This window comes from Oncorhynchus kisutch, linkage group LG13 (assembly GCF_002021735.2).
Source record: "Oncorhynchus kisutch isolate 150728-3 linkage group LG13, Okis_V2, whole genome shotgun sequence".
Taxonomy (NCBI): Eukaryota; Metazoa; Chordata; class Actinopteri; order Salmoniformes; family Salmonidae; genus Oncorhynchus; species Oncorhynchus kisutch.
The window spans coordinates 12,482,046-12,503,735 of NC_034186.2; the positions used below are offsets into that span (position 1 = coordinate 12,482,046).

At 47.6% G+C, this 21,690-nt stretch overlaps 2 protein-coding genes across 4 annotated transcripts in view; both read right to left on the reverse strand.

Annotated features, from left to right (window-relative positions):
* Nucleotides 1–914: 914 nt before the first annotated feature.
* Nucleotides 915–18,316, reverse strand: tmem125a (transmembrane protein 125a). 3 transcript variants are annotated; one of them, XM_020499544.2, is made up of 3 exons: nt 18,009–18,316; nt 15,424–15,562; nt 915–6,237 (listed from the first exon to the last, which is right to left on the reverse strand). In XM_020499544.2, exon 3 carries the CDS (start codon nt 5,929–5,931, stop codon nt 5,251–5,253), a length of 681 nt encoding a protein of 226 aa, XP_020355133.1. In that variant the 5' UTR covers nt 5,932–6,237; nt 15,424–15,562; nt 18,009–18,316; the 3' UTR covers nt 915–5,250. The 3 variants fall into 3 exon arrangements, with proteins under 3 accessions (XP_020355133.1, XP_020355132.1, XP_020355134.1); XM_020499543.2 differs by having other exon boundaries at nt 14,940–15,562; XM_020499545.2 differs by lacking the exon at nt 15,424–15,562.
* The window catches only part of LOC109903045 (cilia- and flagella-associated protein 57-like), a 34,540-nt gene continuing 28,798 nt past the window's right edge, over nt 15,949–21,690 (reverse strand). The window contains 5 exon segments of the mRNA XM_031838034.1: nt 15,949–16,575; nt 20,381–20,496; nt 20,763–20,889; nt 21,032–21,175; nt 21,551–21,685. Coding sequence (XP_031693894.1) covers nt 15,949–16,575; nt 20,381–20,496; nt 20,763–20,889; nt 21,032–21,175; nt 21,551–21,685 — 1,149 coding nt within the window.

Below are 21,690 nucleotides of genomic sequence, written 5' to 3' on the forward strand. Positions count from 1 at the left end.
GCTGTAGGTGTACCTACCTAAAGAGTCCCCTCTCAGCCTACCATTGACTATGTACAGACCCAGTGTTCCACAGAGCTGTAGGTGTACCTACCAAAAGAGTCCCCTCTCAGCCTACCATTGACTATGTACAGACCCAGTGTTCCACAGAGCTGTAGGTGTACCTACCAAAAGAGTCCCCTCTCAGACTACCATTGACTATGTACAGACCCAGTGTTCCACAGAGCTGTAGGTGTACCTACCTAAAGAGTCCCCTCTCAGCCTACCATTGACTATGTACAGACCCAGTGTTCCACAGAGCTGTAGGTGTACCTACCAAAAGAGTCCCCTCTCAGCCTACCATTGACTATGTACAGACCCAGTGTTCCACAGAGCTGTAGGTGTACCTACCAAAAGAGTCCCCTCTCAGCCTACCATTGACTATGTACAGACCCAGTGTTCCACAGAGCTTCAGGAGCTGTACTCGATTTTTGTTTTTCACTTTGTCATAGTTGTTTCTAGTGGGGTATGTGGGGAGGGAAAGGTTGTTGCTTCCCGGTAGGTGTTTGTCCCCATGACTGTTAATAGTTCTTCTGCTGTTCTAGCATTCAGATCTCCACAGATCAGTACGTTGCCTTGGGCCTGAAAGTGACTAGTCTCCCCCTCTAGAATGGAGAAACTCTCTTCATTGAAGTAAGGTGACTGAGGGGGAAATGTATGATGCACAGAGGAAGATGTTTTTATCAGTTAAGATAGCCTCTTTGTTGATTTTTAACCAGATAAGAATTCTCCTGTTTTGATGTATACCATATTAGCATTCCCCCTGAGTCTCTGCCCTGTCTGATTCCTTTTAAGTTGGTGGATGGTACAATTATCTCCCTATAACCTAGTGGACAGCCAGTGGAAACATCACCTCTGCACCATGTTTCCTGTAGTACTACAATATCAACATCATCAATTTATTTCAGGTAATCTGTGTTTCTGCTCTTTAGTCCAAAAGCAGAGGAATTCAAGCCTTGTAAATTCCAACATGCAACGTAAACAGATTTCACAACTGTTTTTCTTTACCTTCAAAATGATATACACTCACAATCCAACAAGAACTATTACAATAGGATTTTTCAATTAACGTAAACTCTTATTATGCAAATGTGATTTGTTTATCATTTAAGATAGCATTTGTGTCATGTGACTTGCGTGGGTGTAGTGTGAGGATGGTGGAGTTCTTGTGCTCATCTTACCATGACCCTCGGCCTATCACGTGAGCATAAAATACTCAGCATTTGTTTAATGTCACTCATTTGATTGGTGGAGGCTGGGCCAGTTGCTCCTCTCACAGACTGTGCATAGCTCTGTCTGCAGGGTTTTGACTCCTCCAGGTGTGGGTCTGCGGTGGGGGGTGGTAGGCCTCATCTGGTTGGGTCTGAAGCTGGTGTGGTCTGTGCCGTGCTGGCTGTGGTGGGCATTGAGGTTGGTGGTGCTGTGGCCGTGGCTGGGGGGGGGTCCAGAGTTCTGGTCCGGGGTGTTATCTCGGTGGGGTGGAGATTGCTCCGCTGTTCCTGCTTTGAGAGATCGGGTTGCGGTTTAAAGCAACGTCCTTGAGAGTCTTGGCAAGGATGGGGACTGTCTCCCTGTACAGGTGAACATGGTCATAGAGACAGTCCAGACTGAGGGTGGGATGATGGGCCAGGTGTACATTGGGTTGCAAGGCACAGTCGCGGGAGAGGCTGGCGTTTATTCTTTGGATTGTGGAAGGGTGGAAGTCCTTCCTCTGTAGAAGGGTTGACACCAAGATTCCTTGAGTTGGGAAGATTGCGGAGGCCTTCTCAATCACTCCCCGTGGTGAAGTCGCCACCCTTTCCTGCTGAGCACGCAGGTCGTTGCTTCCGGTGTGTATGATTATGTGGCTTGGCGACCCGAGCTGGGCCTTATCAAGCAGCTCCATGGCACTCTGCGTTGTTGGCACCACATCTTTCTCGTTTTGTGTCTAGGGAAAAATGTATTCTCCTGAACAAACTTCTCATTTGAGTCCATCAACAGGACCATGTCAGCCAGTGTTTATTCTGGACTGGAGGGGGTAGTGGGGGCTGGTGGGTGTTGGAGCTGGGGTGTGGCTGGTCGGTGCCGGTGCTACTGTCAGTTGGAGGCTGTTCTGTGGGCTGGGGTGAGGTGTGCAGCAGGCAGGGCTAGGGAGGCCTGGCTGGTTGAGCTGGGCTCCTCTGCTGTGTGAGGGCAGGGTTGGGGAGGCCTGGCTGGTTGAGGTGGGCTCCTCTGCTGTGTGAGGGCTGGTCATAGAGTGGTGATATAACTGCTCCTGCAGCCTGTCCTCTTTCTCTCCTGCAGCCTGTCCTCCTGTCCTCTTTCTCTCCTGCAGCCTGTCCTCTTTCTCTTCTACAACCTGTCCTCTTTCTCTCCTGCAGCCTGTCCTCTGTTCCCTTTCTCTCCAGCAGCCTGTCCTCTGTTCCCTTTCTCTCCAGCAGCCTGTCCTCTTTTTCTCCTGCAGCCTGTCCTCTTTCTCTCCTGCAGCTCCTCTCTTAGTGTGGTCAGATTGTACTGCTCTGCCTATCTTTTTGGAGCTCTCTCACCTCCTTTGTTAGATCAGCCAGTTCTCTCGAGTCCATCTCTCTCTTGCTGAACCTCTTTCAGCTGTCCTGTAAGGCTGCTGTCCTGCTCTGTCCTCACCTTGGTTAGGAGCTCTTCTAAGGTGTGGATGTCTGGCTACTGTTTGCTCACGCTCACCCTGAGCAGGACAACCTCCCCCTCTAGTTTGGTGAACTCACCCCTCATGGCAGCCATGGTGGTGAGGAGGGCCTGAGCCTGCTCTGCACTGAGGGGGTCGCTCTCCTCCTTGGGCGTGTCCTCCACTATGATGGGAAGAGAGTTGCTGGATGTGCCTTTTTGGGTGGGGAGAGTGGGGGTGATGGTGGTGGAGTTTCTCTCTCTGCTCTCTCCTTAATGGTCTGAAAGTCTGTTTCAAACAGCCTAAGGTTACTTTGCCCCAGTCTTGTAGAGGTTAATTGTTATCATGGCGCTGTCAGGGTCATCTGTCTATTTGACTTTCAGCTTCCACCCATTACAGATTCCTTCTTTCTTTATGGATGGGTAGTGAGAGCAGACTGCTGACCGCCATGCATTTGGTTGGTCAGGGAGAAATATGAGATTACTCACATTATTGTTTTTGTAGAGGTCTGCGAAAAAGGTTTCTGGCCTCCCCTTTAGTAGTTTTTTTTTTTTTAAAGCTTTCATCCTTGTGTCAATTTTGGCCTCTGGAGAGTAGAGAATGGACTCAGCGCTGAGGGGGAGTGAGGACATGGTGCTTGTGGGCTCTGCTACTACTGCTGCTCTGTTTTGCTGCACCATTGCCTTGGCAACCGGTTTTGTTTGTCTGCTGCTGTTGCTAGCTAGCTCTAATTTAGCTCAGAAACCGGAAAAAAAGTGAAAAATCTTCACAGCAAAAAAACAGAATATGTTTAAAGTTAGAGTCCGCGCTCCTTTTTGTTTACTCACTCAGTTTGATCGTTTGATGTAGTTGTATTAACACCCCTTGCTAGGTTTGTTCTAGCTAAATATTTCTGGCTAGCATGTTAGCCTGCTGGCTAGGTTTTTGTGGTGTAGCTAGCTAGCGAGTCAAGACTTCTTAATTTGAGGCGCAAAGTGACTTTTTTCTATTCTGATTGAATATTGAGTTGTTGTTCATCACTTCTTGTCTTGAATTATTTTTTAGATTTGAGTGTCTCATTCTAAAAACAAAAAAAATGAAATAAATCAGGAGCTCACGTTGAACATCTCTGTAGCTCTTTCTCTCTTACCGTCTGGCTTCTCTCTCATCACTGTTTGTGGCTGTCGTCTCTCTATCATAGGGGGGCGGCAGCGTAGCCTAGTGGTTAGAGTGTTGGACTATTAACCGAAAGGTTGCAAGTTCAAATCCCCGAGCTGACAAGGTACAAATCTGTCGTTCTGCCCCTGAACAGGCAGTTAACCCACTGTTCCTAGGCCGTCATTGAAAATAAGAATTTGTTCTTAACTGACTTGCCTAGTTAAATAAAGGTACAATTTAAAAAATAAAAAATACGTACACAAACATACCTGGCACCACCTAGAAGGCATGTCCATAGCAGTGCACAGCAGAGACCAAGAACAGTCCCTTGTCAATTAGGGATTGCACGCTGTACTGGCTCATTGCACAGTCACTGCCGATGCTGTGTGTGTGTGTGTGTGTGAGAGAGAGAGGGTGGTAAGGGTGAGCCGTACTGGGCGATGCCAGCCCTTTTACGATCCACAGTCTGTCCATTGTCCCAATGCCCAACCATCAGTACAACAACAATGGCCGCCTCAGTGACCCCTATTGTCTCTGAGCAACAGGCCGCTCACATGCACTGCCTGATAAGGAGGTGCGAGGGCCAGACACACACAAAACACACAGCAACTTAAATCCAAGAACAGCATCCAAGCACATAGACGCTTTGTTTAATGAAACCACATTGTACCCTTTAACCATGGCAACAATGCAGGACGTTCTCCTCAGATTCTTGGTAAGCGTTGCAAAGCAAAGTGAGTGATGACACAGCTTGCTTATGGAGGTCTTTGACCACCCAACACTGCTGTAAACCTGTGACATGAAAAGGTGACTAAATGTGTCATTGATCACTTTGATTAAGTTTGGAGATGCTGGGTACATTATTCTATGATATGATTATTCCTTACAGCAGCTTTTTCACCTGCTGCTTTGTAGTGGATGATATTATTATTATTACATTGGACACATTCTGAATCATTATCTCTGCACCGTGTTCAGTGTCCGGTGTCTGTGCAGTGTCACTGGGATTCTCTTCATTCTACATCATAGAAAGGTGCTCTGCTGGGCTCATAAAATGGCCCATGCTTGAACCATAAAAATATCATGTGTTGACACAGCTCTGTATTCCTCATGGTATTTCATGATTCTGCAAAATTCCATTGTTTTAAGAACCACAGGGGTGCTGTGGTAATCAACAACTCAATGAACATATAGTGGCTTTCCAAGATGGCCATTATGCTAAAATGCCATTTTCAAATGTGATGTCCATTGGTCCCTCCCTGACAGCAAGGTGGATGTGGCCCACATTCAGAACAAACGTGGCCCAGAAACTACAAGGCCACATACCTCAAACCAGAGCTGGCCAATAAGCTCCAACCCTCCCCCAGTGCGCATCTCCCACAGATCAGATCTGGTCCATATGAGTGTCGCAGTCATCTCCTGTCTGGGCTACCTGTCCCATCCCATGTCTCTGGTGGTCAGATGAGGTTAGCCAGGCTAGAGGTGGTCTCCCTCCTACCCTGGTCTATGTGTCGTCCAGAGATAGTGAACAGCCCCACAGCCCTGTCCCTAAACCTCTGGCCCGGCCTGGTCCTCTCCAGCAGCATCACCACCCCTGTGTACACCCCTACCCCCACTACCGCTGCCCCCCCTCCAGCTAACAACACCACCCCAGAGATGTACATATCGTTCAGGGCCACGCCCGGCTGGGGCATGTGGTGCTCCAAAGCCAGCTTCAGCAGCACAGCCCCACAGACCACCAGACACAGCCCCGTGATGAGCACTACTAACAGATCCGACAGCCCTCCGCTCTTAAGGATATCGATCTGCCTGCGACTGCGCACACAGTTCATGTCCTGCACGGCCGAGCTCAGGAGCTGTTTGAGGAGGACGGCCAGGGCTAAGAGACACAGGGCCATGCCCGCTCCCATGCGCCAGTCACTGGAGAAACTGGTGGTGGTGGAGAGGAGAAGCACGCCACCCAGGCCGCAGCCCAGGATAAGGAGGACCGCCACACAGTAGCACAGCAGAGACTTGGCCGGGTCCCGGAACCACCACAGCTCCACCTGTTCATCCAGAACACTGCGCTGGATCTGAGCAGGGTCGGGACCGGCCGGCTGGCCACCCCGCGACGGAGGGAAGTCCTCCAGCTCTGGCATCCTGATCCTCCCAGCCTGACAGACACGCTCACCAGAGAACTCTACCAGGACACAAGCAGGATCACTGGAACTCTCAGTGGAACACCGTTCTTTCTCTCTGGAAATCTTGAGTGGATCTCAATAGAGTCCTCAGTGAATCACAGCAGATGGATCACTGGATACCTCACCGGATCACAGTTCCTTCTCACTTGATTACAGGTCCTCTTGGTGGATCACAGGGTCCATCAGGTAGTCCACTGCACTCTGAGAGGATGTCCTGTCACTGAACCCTCAGAGCTCAAGGACCAAATGCAGCCTGATGGATACCTGGGGAGAGGAGAGACAAGGGACATTAGAGCCACCTGACATGCACACACGCACACACACACGTTGCTGAATATGCAATCTTTAAAGCAGGGCTCTAAACATTAGAGATCCTGCCATATAACAGAGGTATCCTGCAGAGAGAGGTGTTTGAACTGACTGAAAACATAATGCTGAATATGCAACCTGAAAACCCCTCTCCCTTCTTAGACGTGTGTGTGTGTGTGTGTGACAGAGACAAATAACATGAAATAGAAGTGTGTTTCTGTGTTTGAGTGTGTGTGTGTTGTTTATTAGATTAGCAGCTCATAGTGGCCTAGCATCTTTATGGTGTACTCCTGTATGTAGATCAGCACCCCTCGTAGGCTAGTTTAGCCACCCCTCGTAGGCTAGTTTAGCCACCCCTCGTAGGCTAGTTTAGCCACCCCTCGTAGGCTAGTTTAGCCACCCCTCGTAGGCTAGTTTAGCCACCCCTCGTAGGCTAGTTTAGCCACCCCTCGTAGGCTAGTTTAGCCACCCCTCGTATGCTAGTTTAGCCACCCCTCGTAGGCTAGTTTAGCCACCCCTCGTAGGCTAGTTTAGCCCCCCCTCGTAGGCTAGCTTAGCCACCCCTCGTAGGCTAGTTTAGCCACCCCTCGTAGGCTAGTTTAGCCCCCCCTCGTAGGCTAGTTTAGCCCCCCCGTAGGCTAGCTTAGCCACCCCTCGTAGGCTAGTTTAGCCACCCCTCGTAGGCTAGTTTAGCCACCCCTCGTAGGCTAGTTTAGCCACCCCTCGTAGGCTAGTTTAGCCACCCCGTAGGCGAGTTTAGCCACCCCTCGTAGGCGAGTTTAGCCACCCCGTAGGCTAGCTTAGCCACCCCTCGTAGGCTAGTTTAGCCACCCCGTAGGCTAGCTTAGCCACCCCTCGTAGGCTAGTTTAAGCACCCCGTAGGCTAGTTTAGCCACCCCTCGTAGGCTAGTTTAGCCACCCCTCGTAGGCTAGTTTAGCCACCCCTCGTAGGCTAGTTTAGCCACCCCTCGTAGGCTAGTTTAGCCACCCCTCGTAGGCTAGTTTAGCCACCCCTCGTAGGCTAGTTTAGCCACCCCTCGTAGGCTAGTTTAGCCACCCCTCGTATGCTAGTTTAGCCACCCCTCGTAGGCTAGTTTAGCCACCCCTCGTAGGCTAGTTTAGCCCCCCCTCGTAGGCTAGCTTAGCCACCCCTCGTAGGCTAGTTTAGCCACCCCTCGTAGGCTAGTTTAGCCCCCCCTCGTAGGCTAGTTTAGCCCCCCCGTAGGCTAGCTTAGCCACCCCTCGTAGGCTAGTTTAGCCACCCCTCGTAGGCTAGTTTAGCCACCCCTCGTAGGCTAGTTTAGCCACCCCTCGTAGGCTAGTTTAGCCACCCCGTAGGCGAGTTTAGCCACCCCTCGTAGGCGAGTTTAGCCACCCCGTAGGCTAGCTTAGCCACCCCTCGTAGGCTAGTTTAGCCACCCCGTAGGCTAGCTTAGCCACCCCTCGTAGGCTAGTTTAAGCACCCCGTAGGCTAGTTTAGCCACCCCTCGTAGGCTAGTTTAGCCACCCCTCGTAGGCGAGTTTAGCCACCCCTCGTAGGCTAGTTTAGCCACCCCGTAGGCTAGTTTAGCCACCCCTCGTAGGCTAGTTTAGCCACCCCTCGTAGGCTAGTTTAGCCACCCCTCGTAGGCTAGTTTAGCCACCCCTCGTAGGCTAGTTTAGCCACCCCTCGTAGGCTAGTTTAGCCACCCCTCGTAGGCTAGTTTAGCCACCCCTCGTAGGCTAGTTTAGCCACCCCTCGTAGACTAGGTTAGCCCCCCCTCGTAGGCTAGCTTAGCCACCCCTCGTAGGGTAGCTTAGCCACCCCTCGCAGGCTAGTTTAGCCCCCCCTCGTAGGCTAGTTTAGCCCCCCCGTAGGCTAGCTTAGCCATCCCTCGTAGGCTAGTTTAGCCACCCCTCGTAGGCTAGTTTAGCCCCCCCTCGTAGGCTAGTTTAGCCCCCCCTCGTAGGCTAGTTTAGCCCCCTCGTAGGCTAGTTTAGCCACCCCGTAGGCTAGCTTAGCCACCCCGTAGGCGAGTTTAGCCACCCCTCGTAGGCTAGTTTAGCCACCCCGTAGGCTAGCTTAGCCACCCCTCGTAGGCTAGTTTAGCCACCCCGTAGGCTAGTTTAGCCACCCCTCGTAGGCTAGTTTAGCCACCCCTCGTAGGCTAGTTTAGCCACCCCTCGTAGGCTAGTTTAGCCACCCCTCGTAGGCTAGTTTAACCACCCCATAGGCTAGTTTAGCCACCCCTCGTAGGCTAGTTTAGCCACACCTCGTAGGCTAGTTTAGCCACACCTCGTAGGCTAGTTTAGCCACCTCGTAGGCTAGTTTAGCCACCCCGTAGGCTAGTTTAGCCACCCAGCTCTCGTCCGGTGTTGTGTGCCACCTCCTGTTTATTCCCCTGCGAGGTGATATTTCTAAGATGGCAGCGCAACGCTGATTACAGCCCCCCTCACAACAGGGCTCAAGTATGACTCCTTTTATCAATGGTCTGCCCCTGTAGTCCCAGCCACTCTCAAGGTCAGGGCACAGACAGCTTGTCTTTAAAAGTCTGACAGCCCCTTTACTATCAAAGTCAATAGCGCGAGCCGAGGCACTGAGCGAGGCGAGCACAGAGCAGCAGCAGCACTCTGACAGGAATTACAACTGTCCTCTAACAGACCTGGTCTAGTCTGCTGACACAAACAGAACACTACTAGTCTGTCTGAGCCTCCAAGCAGCAGGTTGAGCTGAGTCCTCATCAACACACAGGGATCATCACACTGAGATATGACACACAGTACAGCTGAGTCACAAGGTGTTCACATTAGGTGTGAAGTGAAGGGATACTAAATAACAGAGCGCATTGCGTTTATTGGACTCCCGCTTCTCCACGCCGTTTCAGTTAATAATTATGAGGTGGATGTGTATACGAGGTGTACAGTGTGTGTATGTGGGGGGTACAGTGTGTGTGTTGTTGAGTCACTAATTAAATCCCAGCAGGTTTGGACCTGATGCCACTGACAGGTATAACAGGAATAGAAGGCAGTAATTGAGGTGACATATGAGCTGGATGAAAACAATAAAAACACACACACATATATAATTGGCTTTTCTCTCTCATACCAAAACACAATTTTTCTCTCTCTCTCTCTCTCACACACACACACACACACACACGCTGAGCGATTATTAAACAACTATTTGATTGACGTTGGTTCAATTACTTGAATTCCCCAACATAATCCAAACCAAGTCCACTTAGTTTGGTTTTCTTGTGAGCTCAACGTGCCATTTCTCTAGTGAGAAATCCTATCAAGCACGAGAGACATCCAAATCAAGAACGAACTGTGAGATGCTGTAGGGAGTTTTCGTAGGCAAATATTCAACCTAGTTCAGCGCAGAAAACGTGGTAATTACCTACCGGAGTTGGGGAAGCTACTCTGAAAATATAGTTTGCCAAGCTACCAATTACTTCACACTGAAAGATATTAAGCTACACTTAAGAAAAATATAGTTCACTTAACGAGTTACTTTTAAAAAGTAGTTCACTACATCCAAACTACACTACATGGCTAAAAGTATGTGGACACCCCTTCAAATGAGTGGATTTGGCTATTTCAGCCACACCCGCTGCTGACAGGTGTATAAAATTGAGCACACAGCCATGCAATCTCCATAGACAAACACTGGCAGTAGAATTGCCCATACTGAAGAGCTTAGTGACTTTCAATGTGGCACCGTCATAGGATGCCACCTTTCCAACAAGTCAGTGCCCTGCTAAAAGCGGCCCCTGTCAACTGTAGGTGCTGTTATTGTGAAGTGGAAACTTCTAGGAGCAACAACAGTTCAGGAGCGAAGTGGTAGGCCACACAAGCTCACAGAACAAGAACGGCGGGTGCTGAAGCGAGCAGAGTGTAAAAATAATTTTGTCCTCGGTTGCAACACTCACTACCGAGTTCCAAACTGCCTCTAGAAACAACTTTAGCACAATAACTTTTAGCGGGAAGCTTCATGAAATGGATTTCCATGGCCGAGCAGCCGCACACAAGCCTAGGATCACCATGCGCAATGCCAAGCAACGGCTGGAGTGGTGTAAAGCTTGCCGCCATTGGACTCTGGAGTAGTGGAAACGTGTTCTCTGGAGTGATGAATCACCCTTCACCATCTGGCAGTGCGATGGATGAATCTGGGTTTGGTTGATGCCAGGAGAACGATACCTGCCCCAATGCTGTAAAGTTTGGTGGAGGAGGAATAATGGTCTGGGGCTGGTTTTCATGGTTCGGGCTAGGCCCCTTCGCTCCAGTGAAGGGAAATCTCAAAGCTACAGCATACAATGACATTCTACACGATTCTGTGTGCAACTTTGTGCAACAGTTTGGGGAAGGCCCTTTCCTGTTCAGCATGACAATGACCCTGTGCACAAAGCGAGGTCCATACGAAATGGTTTGTCGAGATAGGTGTGGAATAACTTGACTGGCCTCTGACCTCAACCCCATCAAATGCCTTTGGGATGAATTGGAATGCCGACTGCGAGCCAAGCCAAATCGCCCAACATCAGTGCCCAACCTCACTAACGCTCTCATTGATGAATGGTAGCAAGTCCCCACAGCAATGTTCCAACATCTAGCGGAAAGCCTTCAGAGAAGAGTGGAGGCTGTTATAGCAGGAAAAGGGGGACCAACTCCATATTAATGTCCATCATTTTGGAATAAGACGTTCAACGAGTAGGTGTCCACATACTTTTGATCATGTAGTATATACAGCTCTAGAAAAAATGAAGAGACCACTGCAAAAGTATCAGTTTCTCTGGTTTTACTATTTATAGATGTGTTTGGGTAAAATGAACATTTTGTTTTCAATGAACTACCTACAACATTTCTTCCAAATTCCAAATAAAAATATTGTCACTTAGAGCATATATTTGCTAAAAATTGCAACTGGTTAAAATAACAAAAAATATGCAGTGTTGTCAGACCTCGAATAACGCAAAGAAAATATGTTTTATATTAATTTATAAACAACACAATACTAATGTTTTAACTTAGGAAGAGTTCAGAAATCAATATTTGGTAGAATAACCCTGATTTTCAATCCCAGCTTTCATGTGTCTTGGCATGCTCTCCTCTCCACCAGTCTTTCACATTGATGTCGGGTGACTTTATGCCACTCCTGGTGCAGAAATTCAAGCAGCTCTGCTTTGTTAAATGGCTTGTGACCATCCATCTTCCTCCTGATCACATTCCAGAGGTTTTCCATGGGGTTCAGGTCTGGAGATTGGGCTGGCCATGACAGGGTCTTGATCTGGTGGTCCTTCTTCCACATCTTGATTACCTGGCTGTGTGGCATGGAGCATTGTCCTCAGAGTTGGGGAACATTGTCAGAGCAGAAGGAAGCAAGTTCTTCCAGGACAACCTTGTATGTGGCTTGATGCCAAAGGGGATTCAACAAAGAACAGAGTAAACGTTCTGAATACTTATGTAAATGTTATATTTCCGGTTTTTTTGTGGGTTTTTATTTAAATTAGCTAAAATGTGAAAAAATAAAATAATAATTGCTTTGTCATTATGGTGTATTGTGTGTAGATTGAGGGAAAAAAACAACAATTTAATCAATTTTAGAATAAGGTTGTAACATAACAAAATTAGAAAAAGTCAAGGGGTCTGAATACTTTCTGAATGCACTGTGTATATAAATAAATAAATTGCATCTATGATTGTTGAAGATGTATTGTATTCAATGATCACACCAATGATAGAAATTATGAAAATGTGATTCAGTACATTTTGATGGGTAGTGCAAGTGTATAGCCCACAACAGTGTAATGTACTGTAAATTACAAGCTCCTGTTTTTCTAGTCCTTCCGGTTCTGACCTTTTGCCTGCCCTGACACTGAGCCCGCCTGCCTGACCATTCTGCCTGCCCTGACCATTCTGCCTGCCCTGACACTGAGCCCGCCTGCCTGACCATTCTGCCTGCCCTGACCATTCTGCCTGCCCTGACACTGAGCCCGCCTGCCTGACCATTCTACCTGCCCTGACACTGAGCCCGCCTGCCTGACCATTCTGCCTGCCCTGACACTGAGCCCGCCTGCCTGACCATTCTGCCTGCCCTGACCATTCTGCCTGCCCTGACACTGAGCCCGCCTGCCTGACCATTCTGCCTGCCTGACCATTCTACCTGCCCTGACACTGAGCCCGCCTGCCTGACCATTCTGCCTGCCCTGACACTGAGCCCGCCTGCCTGCCCTGACACTGAGCCCGCCTGCCTGACCATTCTGCCTGCCCTGACACTGAGCCCGCCTGCCTGACCATTCTGCCTGCCCTGACACTGAGCCCGCCTGCCTGACCATTCTGCCTGCCCCCGACCTCGAGCCTGCCAGACGCCCTGTACCGTTTGGACCTGATTATGAACTCTTGCCTGTCCTCACCCTGCCTCTTGCCTTTCCCTCGCTATTAAATAAATATCAGAGACTCTAACCATCTGCCACCTGTGTCTGCATCTGAATCTCGCCTTGTGTCATTATATACTCATTATATTTCACAGTAACCTTATATTCAGGATCAATGGTTGTGTGGTGAAAGATGTCTACAAACAAAATGAATGCACAAAGTTACAACTGACTCATTTGGCGTTTTATACAAAAAATGTATCAAATTCACCACAAGCTTGTGAAAATAGTACCAAAGCGATTAAAACAAACTGTAACAGAATGTGCAATTTAGCTATTAAACACAACTATATTTCAAGTGAGAATTAGGCAGGTCTGATGACAAAAATGAAAATAAATTCTTGCTTACTTCACCCATATTTTATTTTTGCATAAAAAGAAGGGTGTAGTTTGTTGTTAGCGACACCGCAAAACATTTATTAACTACTCAAAACACTACCAAGATTTTGAATTTAGCTCAACCACCACCAAGCTACTGCAAAATTACTAATTGAACTAAATGCAGTTCACTAATCCCAAACCCTGTTAACTACAATGACCAGAATCTATTTAGCCTATTCTTCCTGGAGCTGCACACAGACCGCATGAGAGAGGAATGTACAACACAGCAACAGAGATAGACAGACAGTTTGGGACATATAGCTTTACTAACCGATTGACAGTTGTAGCAGACAGCTCTGCAGCATGGGCAGCTGTGGCAACCCAATGATCAGGGGCTACCCTTTTTCGCTAGCTAAGACTGGGGAGCTTGGCTCGTTGGGGAGCACAGGGATAATGCTAGATGGTTGTCTGGCTGCTACTGCCTGAGCAGAGATGAGATGACGACTAAGAAATGAAAAAATGAGATCATTAAATAGTATGTATATTAAATAAATGTAGTAATATATTAAAGAAATGTGAATTCATTATTGTTAATAAGTGCTAAGCAGTAATTGGCAGTCACATCATGGGGCTCATTGCTTTATTCTGTGTTAGAGACAATTGAATGTTCTCAATATATTTGGCTTTGGAATTTCAATTCAAAAGCTCAAAAATTATTTCAAGCTCATATTTCATAATACATTTTTTAAAAACTAATATTTTGTATTTATCGAAACCAAAATTGAAAAACGTGATTATTTGTTTTAAACCGAACAGACCTCAAAAAGCACTAATCGCTCAGCACTAACACACACACACTCTCTCTCTCTCTCCTCATTCTCCTCTCTTGTTTAGAGGCTTTCTGCCTGCTCTCTTATCAGAGCTGATAGGACCTCTCCTTCACATCACAGATACCAGAGGCCTCATCATAAAAACCTTCATCATCTGCTCCTCTGTGTGAGCTATTCTCTAGTCTGTCTCTTCTGTATTTCGCAGACAGGCACAGAGGCAGACAATGACTTCCCCCAAACGTCTGCAGCACCTAGCAAGGTTGATGACGGTTATATGCAGAGCAGCAAATTTCAGTTAATGCAACTTTGCTCTGTGATAATGATGATGAAAACCCACAGATAATCGTAAAACCTTGAGAATCAGTTAGTAAGACCTCTTTTCGGGTTCAGTTTTTTAAAAGGTCTGAAGGTCGGTCTGTTAGTCGACTCGACAGAGGAGCTATGCTTTATGGACACTGTATTCCCTATGTTATTTGGCCCTGCTGAATTCATCCCAACAAGTCATTAGTGTCTCATTTTATGTTGAAGTTCTGTTCTTTTAAAATAGGAATTTGCCATTATAATCAGTCTGTAGATCAATTATTCATGGGTTCACATAAGAACAAAATAAACAAAATGGTAGTTGTTTTACTTCTGACAGGAGGAGATGAGAGCCAAGGGAACCAGACAGTTGCAGAAGCTTTGCTTTGATCTGCAGTCAAACGGCTGAAACTGCTTGTCCCTACTTCCTCTCTGCAGGGTTTGAACCGACACACCACTCCCTCCGATCAGCAGGTGTTTAAAGAGGCCTTTAGCGCTACCAGCAGTACTGAGGGGTCCCTTTAATAATTCATCCAGGCCTGAGAGCCCAGGCCAGCCAGCAGGGAAAGAGGAGCAGTCCCCGACAGGATGGAGTTTCATTGGCTTTCAGTAAACTGATGTCACGTTCCTGCACTGGTCCTGGTCCATCAGCACATTCTCATACAGTCCAAGCAGGCATGGAATTGGACGCCTACAGAAAAAAGTCTGGTCGTGTTGAAGTCTCACAGGCAATGAGTTAGCTGACTAGGACACAAACGGGGGCCTCGCCTTAGTCCTGTTGTGTGAATGTGTTTACCTGAGGCCCTTGGAGAGGATGTGTGGCCAGGAGTTGCTGTGGCAACAGTGCCTCCTCCTCTTCCTGTTCCTGTCCATCGGTGACGAGAGGGGTCAGGATTGGCACCATCTGTTTTTGCGCTGAGCATCAGTGCCAAGCTCCATGGGGGCCGGGAGCCTGGAGCTGCTAGGGGCTGGAGGCAGGCAGGCGTCTGGGGATGAGGCTAGGCAGGGCTGGATGGAGGAGTGGCTTGTGGAGAGAGAGAGGTTCTGAATGGTTCATTATTCAGGCGGTGTCTGTGTTCCTGTCACAGTCCAGCCAGTCAGGGGCCTCGGGACCCTCTCTGTGGCCAGGCACGGTGAGGGGACAATTGGCAGACACACCAACTCAGTTGGGCTTAATGCTATTTTAATTGTGGACTGTGTGCTTGATAGCAAATACTAATACAACTAACAGCACAAGGAAACACTTGTCTCCCCCGCTGTCCTCCCCCCTGGTCCTGTACCTGATGTTGTTTTCAACCTCTCTTCAGCAGGACCTAGTGATGTTGACGGTGATGTTACTACCCCTCTCAGCTTGCACTGACTCCCTGCCGAGACCTCAGCCACCTGGCTCTACAGTAGCTTGTCTGCATCAGTCACAAACTGGATGGAAAGAAGAATAGAATATAGATAAGAACAGAATTGGAAAAAAAACAGAACACCAACACAACATAATCTAAAGCGAGTCTGACATTTTTTTGCACTTGACTTTTCATTTGCATACAGTATTTTCCTCCCTTGAATATGCAGACTGTTTCCTGTCCTTGATGTGGTTTTGCTGATAGTTTCTCCTATAGCTGCCCACTCGGATGTACACTCTCCTCTCTGTAGTGGCCAGCCTGAGCCTGCCTGCCTTCATTGAGCACAGCTCCAATATTAAAACCCTAATCAAATCACCAATTAACATGCACTCGCGTCCCCCTTGCCTCGCTCCATTCTGCTGACGACAATAAACATGTTTACCTTTTGTTGTTCGCCATCATTTTTTTTTATTGTATGGGTTCGGAGGCGGCCTTCAACATATTCAAACATCCCTGCTCTGTGAGAAACAGGAGCCTGGATTCCAGATAGAACCTGATTCTCAAGGGGCTGGGTTCCAGATAGAACCTGATCCTCACGGGGCTGGGTTCCAGATAGAACATGATCCTCAAGGGGCTGGGTTCCAGATAGAACCTGATCCTCAAGGGGCTGGGTTCCAGATAGAACATGATCCTCACGGGGCTGGGTTCCAGATAGAACATGATCCTCACGGGGCTGGGTTCCAGATAGAACCTGATCCTCACGGGGCTGGGTTCCAGATAGAACATGATCCTCACGGGGCTGGGTTCCAGATAGAACATGATCCTCACGGGGCTGGGTTCCAGATAGAACATGATCCTCACGGGGCTGGGTTCCAGATAGAACCTGATCCTCACGGGGCTGGGTTCCAGATAGAACATGATCCTCACGGGGCTGGGTTCCAGATAGAACCTGATACTCACGGGGCTGGGTTCCAGATAGAACCTGATCCTCACGGGGCTGGGTTCCAGATAGAACCTGATCCTCACGGGCTGGGTTCCAGATAGAACCTGATCCTCACGGGGCTGGGTTCCAGATAGAACCTGATCCTCACGGGGCTGGGTTCCAGATAGAACCTGATACTCACGGGGCTGGGTTCCAGATAGAACCTGATCCTCACGGGGCTGGGTTCCACACTCTCGCTCTCTCACCTTCTGTCTCTCTCTCACACCCACCCTCTCTCATGCACTCTCTCAAATACATCAAACACATGGTTCCTGGCATTATTATGAGCCATCCTCCCCTCACCAGCCTCCGCTGGCACACACATGCATGCGCATACTCACACACTCACTCCATCCCTCGTTCCCTCACTCGCCTTTTAGTTTATTGGTGAGACTATGTTATGTATATTGATCATGAGATAGCAGGGAACGACAATGGAGAGGTCACTCCTAGGTATAGTTAATTACTGTTACACAAGTATATGCTAGATGGATTTTTCACAACATCACTGACTTGTGTTTTGTATGGTATATACAAGTGGAAATAGCTACAACAGTGTTTAGAGGCCAACACTAACACTTGGTTCTAAAACTTAAGGTGTGATATTGGCAGGAACTAGTTACAGTATAGGAAATCCTGGTTGGCCTGAATAAATAAAAAAAACTGGACAGTTCAGTCCTCCACAAAACCTGTTACACCCATTCTGTCTGGCAATAAAAGGTTCATATTTATTCAGCTACTCCAGTCTTTACAGCTTCACAAAAATGTGTCTGAAAATAGATTAAACTATAATTGTGTTATTTGCATGATGGGGTGTAAGAATAGTCAGGAGTATGTTTTGGTTTTTAAATACATTACTGTTATTTTATGCAATGTTTAATATCTCTTATGGTCAAGGGTCAAGTCAGGCTCGAAAATATGAATTAAAACTTCAGTCAAACAGCCAATAACCATGATCAAACTTCTGGAAATTAATACCTTCATGGGGTGGGGGGGGGGGGGGTGGACCAAGTAAGTGACCAATTTCCCACTAAACGTTGACAAATTCTAAAATTACGAGCTTCACTGTCCTTTCATGGGAGATATCTATCAGAAAATATGCTTAGAGGCTTTAAGAAAATACAAAGGGCTATTTGTATTCAATGTGGCAACTGCAGTGAGCTAAACTCTCCAATGTAGCCGACTCTGGCTCTATGGGATGATTGTCTCAACAGTATGGTGACATGGTTACAACAAACATACAGCAACACATTACCTATGGCTGTCATACGTAACACTGTCATAATGCTATATGACACTGTCATATGATGACCTGTCATGAGGACAGATCACGACACGTTATGACAGTAAATTAGGCTATTTATATTCAGCTCATATTATCTTGCTTGATTATTCAAATAAGTAGCTAGCCTAGAACCGAACTATAAAAGGTGGAACAATGTCAAGAAAGTTGTTTAGCCTAGTCACCTTCAGGTGGATTACACACAAATCGAGTGTGTAATCCATGCACTGTCTAGCATTTGTATTCTGTCTATATGCTGTTTACCTGTGCGTGGTGCTGGCACATTCCCAGTCGCTATTCATCCTCGAAACGGAACGACTCCACAAATCTCCGTTCCTGCGCCGGGAGGTATTTCCAAATCCAAACCATATGCCGTGCGTTTGGTGCGTGAAAGGACGGTTTGAAACAGTATAGTCTCAATAATCAACATAATTCTGACTAGACTGACTACCTTTCTCCGATGTGGAGCCTCCGATGGTGTTTGTGTGTGCCTCTCGTGCTCACTGAACCGTGCGCAGGTCTAGCGGACTTTCCCGGTTGCAGGTGTGGTCACCGCACGCAGAGGCGACGCTGGTTGGGAGGGGAAAGCGCATCAGTAGGCTACAGAGCAGCGCGCGACCTTTCGCTGGCGTCCCATGGGGAAAGCCCGCGCGCCAGCCTTAAATTCTAAACACTTCTCATGAAGGGGATGTGCGCCGTTGGGATAGCACCTAGCAGACAGAAAAAATAGATTTGCCCAGTACTTTTTAAAGTCTAGAGAATGATAGGCTTACCGTTTTTGCCACTTCCCATTATTATGGTGATAATACGAAGGAATATCCTACCAGTTGACAAACAGGTCCCGTAAAAACGCACGCACACGCATTAATAAAACACAAATATTGCCTACTGACAAGCCATTAGGAGTAGACTGTTTTGCATGCACAACAATGTCAATTGTTCTTGTTAATTAATAGTTTGTCATAAAAAAATCCATAATTTCCAGTCTGACAATGCTTTGATTTGACCCTGCCAATAACACCCTCCATTCACTTTTGGAAATCTCAATCTCATTTCAAATATATATATATTTATGTTATATTAACCCTCAAATATGAATTGTTTTCCTTTTTATTTACAAGTCCCTTACAATTGATTTGGATGGAGGGGTTGGGGGGGTTATAAATTGGTTTGGATGGAGGGGTTGGGGGTGGTTATAATTTGGTTTGGATGGAGGGGTTATAATTTGGTTTGGATGGAGGGGTTGGGGGGGTTATAAATTGGTTTGGATGGAGGGGATGGGGGTGGTTATAAATTGGTTTGGATGGAGGGGTTGGGGGTGGTTATAAATTGGTTTGGATGGAGGGGTTGGGGGTGGTTATAAATTGGTTTGGATGGAGGGGTTGGGGGGGTTATAAATTGGTTTGGATGGAGGGGTTGGGGGGGTTATAAATTGATTTGGATAGAGGGGTTGGGGATGGTTATAAATTGATTTGGAGGGAGGGGTTGGTTATAAATTGATTTGGATGGAGGGGTTGGAGGTGGTTATAAATTGATTTGGATGGAGGGGTTGGGGGTGGTTATAAATTGATTTGGATGGAGGGGTTGGGGGTGGTTATAAATTGATTTGGATGGAGGGGATGGGGGGGGTCATAAATTGGTTTGGATGGAGGGGATGGGGGGGTTATAAATTGGTTTGGATGGAGGGGTTGGGGGTGGTTATAAATTGGTTTGGATAGAGGGGTTGGGGGTGGTTATAAATTGATTTGGATGGAGGGGTTGGGGGTGGTTATACATTGGTTTGGATGGAGGGGTTGGGGGGGTTATACATTGGTTTGGATGGAGGGGTTGGGGGGGTTATACATTTATTTGGATAGAGGGGTTATACATTTATTTGGATAGAGGGGTTGGGGGTGGTTATAAATTGATTTGGATGGAGGGGTTGGGGGGGTTATAAATTGGTTTGGATGGAGGGGTTGGGGGGGCGTTATAAATTGGTTTGGAGGGAGGGGTTGGGGGGTGGTTATAAATTGGTTTGGAGGGAGGGGTTGGGGGGTTAAACATTGGTTTGGATGGAGGGGTTGGGGGGGGGTTATATGTTGATTTGGAGGGAGGGGTTGGGAGGTTATAAATTGGTTTGGATGGAGGGGTTGGGGGGGTTATAAATGGGTTTGGATGGAGGGGTTGGGGGGGTTATAAATTGATTTGGAGGGAGGGTAGCATGGCAGTGTAGGGGGGTCTGAAGGGGGTTATAAATTGATTTGGAGGGAGGGTATTCTTGGCAGTGCAGGGGGGTCTGAAGGGGGTTATGAGTTGATTTGGAGGGAGGGTAGCTTGGCAGTGGAGGGGGTCTGAAGGGGGTTATAAATTGATTTGGAGGGAGGGTATGTTGGCAGTGGTGGGGGGTCTGAAGGGGGTTAGAAATTGATTTGGAGGGAGGGGAGCTTGGCGGTAGAGGGGGGTCTGAAGGGAGTTATGAGTTGATTTGGAGGGAGGGTAGCTTGGCGTTAGAGGGGGGTCTGAAGGGAGTTATGAGTTGATTTGGAGGGAGGGTAGCTTGGCGGTGGAGAGGGGTCTGAAGGGAGTTATGATTTGATTTGGAGGGAGGGTAGCTTGGCAGTGGAGGGGGGTCTATAAGGGTGTATCTTCATCAGGACCTGGATCTCCTCCCTGAGCCTGTGAATCTCCAGGCGCTGCAGCTGAACGATACGGTCCCCCTCCTGGTTCAGACGGACCACCATGTTACTGGGGTTGGCCCTGGGAGACAGCAGCGCTGGGGACGGAGACAAAAAGTCAGCTCACTGAGCAGCTACTTTAGATGTGGATAACTTAGAAATAGGATTTTTTCAAGTGACTTAACTAGGAAAAAAACAACTTAGCGATGAAACAGAGAACCTCAAGCACCTCTATGAATATAAACTCCAGGAAGTGAGGTGGTTTCCCCACATGGTAAAAGTTATCCTGCAGACTCTTTCCAATGAAAGCTGCAATCAGTCGTCTTTACTGTAAATCAGTCCAGATAAGAGAGAAACAGGTCACCTTTGAGAGTGTTGGTCTGCTTCTTGCCCTGTTTTCTCATCAGACTCTTGTAGTCGTGGACCGGGTAACGCACCAGACGCAAATCCTTTCTCAGGTCGTTGATCTCTCTGATCAGAGTTGCATTCTCCTGTAGCAATCAATGAATGAATCAACCAATCAGTTAGTCAAAGAATAGTACAGAACAAACAGCCTATAGATTTGGGGTGTGTAATAAAGTTCTGGTCACTAATTTTATGACAGTCCTTTATGAAAAGTCTCGTCTCTGTCACCTGCATGATCTTGACGTTGTCTGCATGGTGGACCACGCCGTCTTTGGCCAGTTTCCTCTTCAGGGACGCCACGTTCCTCTCCAGGTGCTCTCTGTGCCGGGCGTACCCCCTCTGGACTTCTGCGTCCACACCAACTATATCCACCTGAGAGACATGAAGAGCAGCCATCTTTGATTACAATGAATACACAGTAGCCAACTTACTTATCCATGACGAGTTGCATTCTTTAACTTCTGGGTAAATACTTGCTCAGGGAGAACTTTTTAGACCAGCACTGTAGTCATTACAAGGTTACAACTCAATTCACTCTACCAGCTTGCATGAAAGCAAACAGGCAGAGTGAGCTCTAGTGAGCCTATAACAATGCTGCTCTTGCTCTTTGTCAATTCAATTCAAGGGGCTTTATTGGCATGGGAAACATATGTTTACATTGCCAAAGCAAGTGAAGTAGATATACAAAAGTAAAATAAATAATACAAATGAACTCTCTCTCTCCCTCTTTCATCCTGTTTCTCTCACCACATCACTCTTCTGTACATAGCGGTCATAAAGGTCTGTGATGCTGTCCTTTAACCTCTTAGGCTCCAGGGTGAATCCCACACAGTTGTGGAGGTCCGTCTTGAACCAACGTACCAGGGCCTCCACATCCCTCACCTGGG